The 7881-nt window shown below is 36.3% G+C and overlaps 1 protein-coding gene across 2 annotated transcripts in view; it reads right to left on the minus strand.

Moving 5' to 3' along the window:
• The window catches only part of LOC144978322 (aldehyde dehydrogenase family 3 member A2-like), a 32844-nt gene that overhangs the window by 24677 nt on the left and 286 nt on the right, over positions 1-7881 (minus strand). For both annotated transcript variants that reach the window (XM_078924196.1, XM_078924197.1), the window contains exons 1-2: positions 7715-7881; positions 4150-4293 (exon numbers count right to left, since the gene is read on the minus strand). The exon at positions 7715-7881 is cut by the window's right edge. In XM_078924196.1, the coding sequence (XP_078780322.1) occupies positions 4150-4293; positions 7715-7732 (162 nt within the window). In that variant the 5' untranslated portion in view covers positions 7733-7881. The remainder of the gene's footprint in view (positions 1-4149; positions 4294-7714) is intronic.

Raw genomic sequence — 7881 nt, forward strand, 5'->3', positions numbered from 1 at the left:
TGCAGTAGTAGCCTATGAGTCTAGAGCTTTATTGTATAGAGGATTGGGTGCAAAATATAAATAAACTACATTATTACAATTTTTTTTTTAAATTATTATTTTTAAAAATTTCCTTAATAAGCTTTAATTGTTCTCCTAGTGGGCTACATAGAATCAACCAAAAGTTCTATTTCATGGATCAAAAGTTGCCTATTAGGCATTTTATTTTGGTACTAACACAAAATTTGTCACTGAGCTACCTATTCACACCCAAGTCCAAGCCGGGTGCCAACAATCATCATTTCAAGAAAGGGCACCTTACACCTGAGCAACCAATCATCCAGATACAGATACCCCCCCCCCCCCCCCCGTTTAACTCTCTCCTTACCATCAGTTTCAGACTTTTTCCTGTACCTTCACCCCCACCCATCATAACAGTATATTTTTCTTACTCGAACAGAAAAGCAAAAAAATACATTCTATACATTATATTGATCAGCAAAATGAACTCTCCAGTGTCAAGTTTTTATAGCATTACAATTGCATATTTTAAAATGTTAGTATGTACAAAAATAATTAGAATACGAAAATTGCTGGTTACATTGTAACGTATGTGATGATTTTACTGTGGTTTGTAAGGAGAGAGTTAATGAATATTGGACCTAAATACAATATAACTAACAAACAACTAAACATAACAAAGAGATGGTTTTAAGGAAAAAGAGTCATCTGCCGAAAACAGAAATATCCACTTGACTGATACTCTATCTCTGTGACGGAACTCAATCATAGGAACACAAGGTGTTTTATCTCATTTAAACTGACAGAAAGCTGCACGGAAAGCGACAAGCCACCAAGAAAGGTTAAGGGCCCCCTATCAAGAAACTGGGATAAGATCTGGCTCTATGAGTCTGTAAATGCAGAAAAAAACAAAAACAAAAACATAAAAAACGAACCCCCCCCCCCAAAAAAAAAAGTAAGAAATAAAGCAAGAAAACAAACATATGGTTTTAAATATAGGAATGATGTCATGCATGGGTAATTATACCATGGTCGTGACCAGGAAAAGGATGAAGACATATTTAAATATTTATGAATATAAATAGGGTGGAAATCTGGGTTATAATATTAATGAATATTAAATACATGTTCAGGATCAAGCACATGATTTAATTAATGAAAAAATGCTAGGTCATTGTCTTATCTATAAGAACAAATAATATTTTTAAAATAAAAATATCATGGTAATTACAACTCGAAAAGTGCTTCATCATTTTATCTAAAAACAAATCAAGTCATTGGCTATAGATAATTGGTGTTGGAATGGTCAAAATATACATTAATTTATTTTTAGAAGGAGAATTTCTCAATAAAAACAAAGACAGTGGTTTACAGATATTATGAATAAATAACACATATTACTTAAAACCCAAGGGGCATGCTTAAAATGTTTGAAGCTGTTACCGTTGAGTGATTTTGTATTTGTAAATAATACGGTTGACTGACTGTGTATACATACATACAAACAACATTTGTTAAAGTACAATCATAGCGGACAGTCAGGCAAACCAACACATTTGTAACATCCTCCTCCCTCCCGGACAACAGTCCACTGCAATTACTCAACAGCATCCTGTTCAATCTAATCAGCTGTTGTAAACCCACTCTTTCCTTCTTCACATTCTCCCACTCACAATCTTCCTAAATCGCTTGGGCTTTTATTATTGTTGAACCCACTATTTTGTTTAAGAGAGTATGTTAATTAGAAAACATATTCCTACGTTAACTTTTGAAAAATATGAAAAATCATTCAAGATAAGGAACAAGAAGAAAAAGCAGATTTTTAAAAATACACAAGCAGGGGACAGCATTTATAGAGGGATGGATAGAAGATCCATGATCCCATAAGAAACATTAAATTAATTCATTGAGTTACAAAAACTTGTAAATCACGCTCCGTATGTAGGAAGCAAACAACATGCTGTAAAAAGTTTTTATACAATCTGCCTTTTGTCTTCTTATTTTTTCTGTCTCTCCAAAGTGATAGAAAGTGATTATTTTATTGCTGGAGTATCAGATATCAAATCGATAATTTCAAATGATAGAATATTTGAATAATATCAAATTTCAGAGATGCTTCTGATGACATGATGAGAAATATAAGGTATGGAGAAGTGCCGGTATGGAAAAGTGCCAGATGAAAACAGATAATAAAAATATTGCGGTGTCAGAGCCAACCCAGGATCCAAATGACACAGCACCCTCCACCTGGCATTATTGATACAATTGACTTAACTTTTTCCTATTCAACCCAATATCAGAGCTACTCCATGTGTGTCTTATTGTTTATATGTTTGTCTTACTGAGAAGAGGACATAGCATTAGTTTGCTCGCAATTGAAAGTTTGCGGGGTCATTGTACTCGCCTCAATTCGATTCCCTAAGTCGTTGAGAGAAGAGAGTCTCCACGATAGGTACTAAATTTAAAAGCCATATTTTTTGTGTGGCTGGATGGCTCAGTGGCTAGTGCGACTGATCTCTTTCTGCCAGGTGGAGTGTGCTGTGTCAGTTGGATCCCAGGTTTGGCTCTGACACTGCGATCTTTTTATTCTCTGTTTAAATCTGGCAATTCTCCATACCCTATATTTCTCGTCATTATTGGTACAAGTGTCCGGTCCACACTTTTTCTGAATTTTATCTGATAACATGAATGTGTTTGATCTTTTCCCCTTACTCCAAGGCACGAAATAAGAAAAAAATAAAAATAAATAAAAACAAAGCAAAACAAAACAACCAAATTTACATGCAGAAGAGCTTTTCTGATGATGTAAACAATGGCAGCAGATCAAATTAAAATGTGGTGGTCAGCCTAATAAATTGCCTGCCTATTGGGTGACGACATAACAGGGTTATTAGTGAGAATATATTATAAGACATTTGCTCAAAATGTGAAACAACAGCCTCTCAAAATTGACAAAAGAATTGGGCACCTGATGATAAGAGGAAAGGAAGAAGACCAAAAGAAATATCGAGGCTGACAGTTGAAAAGAAAAGAGGCAATATACGTTTTACACCCTGATGGGAGGCCACTACTGCTCCGGCAGACAGGATACCCTAGAGAACATGTGTTTGTGGACCTATTTTCCATGAGAAGAGAGGGGATTAAGTCATGTAAGTCTTGGGCTATTAGATGAAGTCATTCCACAGCAGTGAGTGAAACTTTTTAAAAAAAATCAGTAGAAGATTTATATTCTACCACCTCTTGTCAATCCACTATTTCTCCTTGACCAATAATGTGTGTAACACTGTTATCATGACATGTCTTAGTTACTAGAGTTATAAATGTTTTCATTTTCAATTTAAAAAACAAACAAACTTAAATTAGAGGCATACTACAAATATAACTTTTTCCCCTCAAAGACAATTAATCTGTTGTTAGCTGCACGACAGAAGTGTGAAAGGGTTTGTCACAAAGCAATACAGGAGTTAATTATACTTGCAAGATAGGTGATTCAATTGCAAACATTGAGATGTATGCCTATGAACCAAATTTGACTCCAGTCGTCTCCGTTGCATGAGAAATCAATTTAAATTATACAATTTGCTATGTGCTGGGATAATTTAAAAAGGGCTGTTTTCAACAGTACAAATTTCTGGCACACCAAAATAGTTGGCTATTATGAGAAGGGTACTCTAACGAATTGGGGTCCACAATAACAGTTGGTAGTTCACTCCCTTCACACACAAAGTCAATCCTAGGTAAAGTTGAGATTTTTTTTTCTGACCCCTTGTCCACCCAGCAGTGATTGGGTAGCTAGTCTGTTAAATCTGGCGGAAAGTAATTTGCAATGGACCCCTATCCTATCTAAAGGATAGCAAGCAATCACTTTTGTCTGTTTCATGCGAGAGAACCAGGAATAAACTGCGGCACCATGGGCTGATGGCATTAAATGCTAATTGGGTTAATAGATGATAACCATAAGAGATGTGATAGTAGAGCACAAAAAAGAATGTATTTGAATATGTTAAAAAAAAAAAGAAAATAAAAATAAAAATGAATGAGTAAAGTGCAAACAAAGAGGAAATAACTGATCCATATACACCAAATAGGACATTCACATATCTAAAAAGTCTTGCATGCAACTAAAATACTATATATGGTTTTAAATACCTTGTGCAAATCTTTGTAAATGACATCACAAATCTTTTCCTCATTTTCTTTGATCATGTTAATGAGCCCATGAAGCTGGGACAAGCGCCATTCTTCTGTCTTTGTCTTTCCACTGTTGAAGGCTGCCCTCAGCTCTTGCATTATCTGGACAAAGACAATAATGGCATGATAACAACAACTATAACAAATAATAATAATAATATAGTGGTAGTAGTAGTAGTAGTAGCAGCAGCAGCAGTAGTAGTAGTAGTAGTAGTAGTAGTAGTAGTAGTAGTAGTAGTAGTAGTAGTAGTAGTAGTAGTAGTAGTAGTAGTAATGATAACTTTTAAAAATATTAACAACAACAATAATAATAATAATAATAATTAAAAAAAAAATAATAATAATGGTGTGGTGGTAGTTGTGGTTGGAGTAATGGGGGTATAGATGATGTGATGGTGGTTGTTGTAGTAGTGGTGGTATAGAGATGATGATTTGGTGGTGGTTGTTGTTGTAGTGGTGGAAGAGATGATGATGCGGTGATGGTCGTAGTAGTGGTGGTAGAGATGATGATGCAGTGGTGGTTGTTGTTGTTATAGTGGTGGTAGGAATGATAGGTGGTTGAGATGATGATGTGATAGTGGTGGTTGACGATACCCAGTGCCTCCCCTTGCTGGTCCAGAAGCCTGGCAACCTCTCTCCCAGTCTCTGGCAGATGGAAGGAAGCAACGGTGGCAGGAGACCGTGGAAAGTCTTTACACAATCAAGCTGCCATGCTTGGCGACTAATAAAGAAATTGGATCCTGACCGAAACTTTGCAAAGGCTTTGCGAAGCAGACACAATTGCCAAGAAAATAAAGAAACTTTTTAGCAAACGGGTTCGAATCAGTCGTTCCAAAACCTAATGGTAGTGATTGTAGTACTGCTGATAGTGAGGTTGATGTGGTGTTGGTGGTTTCAGTAGTAGTGGTAGTGATGGAGATGATGTGATAGTGGTAGTGATGATGATTGTAGTAGAAGTGGTAATGATGATGATATGGTGGTGGTGGTGGTTGAAGTAGAAGTGGTAGTGATGATGATGACGTGGTGGTGGTTGTGGTAGCAGTGGTAATGATTATGATGTGGTAGTGGTAGTTGTAGTGATGATGATGTGGTAGTAGTGGTTGTAGTAGTAGTGGTAGTGATGATGATAATGTGGTGGTGGTTGCAGTAGTGGTGGTAGTGATGATGATGTGGTGATGGTGGTTGTAGTAGAAATGGTAGTGATGAAGTGGTGGCGGTGGTGGTGGTTTTTGTAGTATTAGTGGTAATGACGACGATATGGTGGTTGTAGTAGCAGTGGTAGTAATGATGATGTTGTGATGGTGGTTGTAATAGTAGTGCTAGTGATGATGATGTGGTGGTGGTTGTAGTAGTAGTAGTGGTAGTTATGACATGGTGGTGGTAGTTGTAGTAGCAGTGGAAGTGATAATGATAATAATCTGGCGGTGGTGGTTGTACAAGTAGTGGTAATGATGACGTGGTGGTGGTGGTGGTGGTTTTAGTCATAGTGATAGTGATGATATGTAATGGGGTGTTTGTGGTAGAAGTGGTAATGATGATGTGGTGGTGGTAGTAGTTGTAATAGTAGTAGTTGTAGTGATGGTGATGTGGTGGTGGTGGTTGCAGTAGTAGTGGTAGTGATGATGATGTGGTTGTGGTGGTTGTAGTAGTGGTGGTTGTAGTAGTGTTAGTGATGATGATGCAGTGGTGGTGGTTGTAGTGGTAGTATAGTTGTAGTTATGATGATGTGGTGGTTGGAAGGGGGGTTAATCCTTAGAGCAAATTGACTTCATCGTAATTTGATTGAAATTGCCCGTAACCTTGAATTTTTTGCTCCAGACCAGAGTTATTCCGGTGAAACCGGAGTTTTGGCATCACTGCTCTATCTCTGTGATTTACTATTTTCTCTTCCTCTCTGTCTCTCTCTCGCTCATTTCCTCTTTTTGTCAAGGACCATGCCAGTTGGTAAAACGTCAACTATTTACTATTAACTGTCACAGAGTGTTGTTACTAATATTAATAATACTCTCGTCTTCTCTTTTCTTTCTTCCTCCCATTTTATCCTTTCTCTCTCACTCATTTCCTCCTTCAGCCATGGACTGTGCCAGATAGTAAATCATCAACTACTAATAACTGCCACAGAGTGATATCATTAATATTAATACTCTCATTTTGGATTCTCTCTCTCTTACACACACACACACACACACAATCATTTTCTCTCTTTCTCAGATTTTCTCTTTTCTATCTCTCTCATTTCCTATTTTCGCCATGGACAGTGTCAAGTGGTAAATGGTCAACTATGTATTAATAATTGCCACGGAGTACAGAGTGTGATGTTAATATTAATACTCCCATTTTCTCTCTCTCTCTCTCTCCATCCCTCTATCATTTCCTCTCTCGCTCTCTCTCAATTTCCTCTTTTTGTCACGGATCATGCCAATTGGTAATCTCTCAACTTTTTACTATTGACTGCCATGGACATTATCTAATGTTATTGCCACAAATCTTTTATGTGAATTGTTGCCTTATTTATAATGACGGTGTGCAATATTTTCCTTTATAAATTATATTATAAACAAAGGAAATCCTACTTTAAAAAACGCGCATTAAAAAAAATAAAAAATTATTGAGCATATTTTATACTTGGCAGGGATTTGTCACTTCGTTCTTCTGTTTTTTTTTCATTGACTTTGAAGTTTGGATCAGAAAACAACAGTAATTTTTCTTTTGATATGATTTTAACTTGTCTTGGATTGCCGAAACATTTCCAAGATTGACAATGAATGATTGGAACGTGACATGCCCACAAATTGAAGCTTGACTGAAATCAGGTTCATCAACTACTAATTGGCAATTGGCACTTAACACGTTTCCTAGTAAATAAAAGCAACTTAAGTGAAACATTTCACAGAGCATTATTACCTTTCTTTTCCTGAATGTTTCCGTCTTCATGACTTCAGCAGACCTGCACAATTTAATCAAATCCTCCTGTTTGTCTTAAGACTTAATAATCTTAAGTCTTAGTCTTAAGTTGAATTTGTGAGACGTATCTCGGATAGAATCAGTTATCAGCGTATTTTAATATATAGACCTTAAATCCGAGGAAAGTCAAAGTATTTACACCATAGTCTTTGCCGATAATAAAAGCAAATATATAGATAGATATATACAAGAATTAGAACACAATTTCAATTACAATAACTGTGTTCCACCTCTAAGTTTCAAACTCAACACTATCCACAGAACCAAATTCACGTCCCTTGCAAACATTTATTGTCATTAGCAGATAATAGTCAATTTCCAAATTAAAAAATACATGTTAATTAAACAGATAAATGTAATATTTAGAGAGTCGATCCTAAATAAGTTTAAACCCTTTTCAACAAAAGAAGATGTCGATTTCACTTCACTTCACAGTACTGTACAGTGATGTCAAGTCAAGAGGGTTAGTACGCTTTTACATTACACAACGGTCGCAACAAGACACAAGTCAACATTATTTACAGATCATCGTAACTTCTGCGGTAACAACAAAGCTTACCTTCTCATATTGACCCATCACTAATGGTTTACGTCACTTTGACTGGTCAATGATGGGGAATTAATTAGATGATCGTTTGTTTTTGAGTTTTCGGTTGACCTGTCTCTTCAGCAGAGATGATTCAGCTGAGTAAAAGCAGACTGACGAGCGATTTCGTGTGAATGCGA

This window comes from Berghia stephanieae, chromosome 8 (genome assembly GCF_034508935.2).
Source record: "Berghia stephanieae isolate SIO BIC M18660-M18661 chromosome 8, UCSD_Bste_1.3, whole genome shotgun sequence".
NCBI classification, from domain to species: domain Eukaryota; kingdom Metazoa; phylum Mollusca; class Gastropoda; order Nudibranchia; family Aeolidiidae; genus Berghia; species Berghia stephanieae.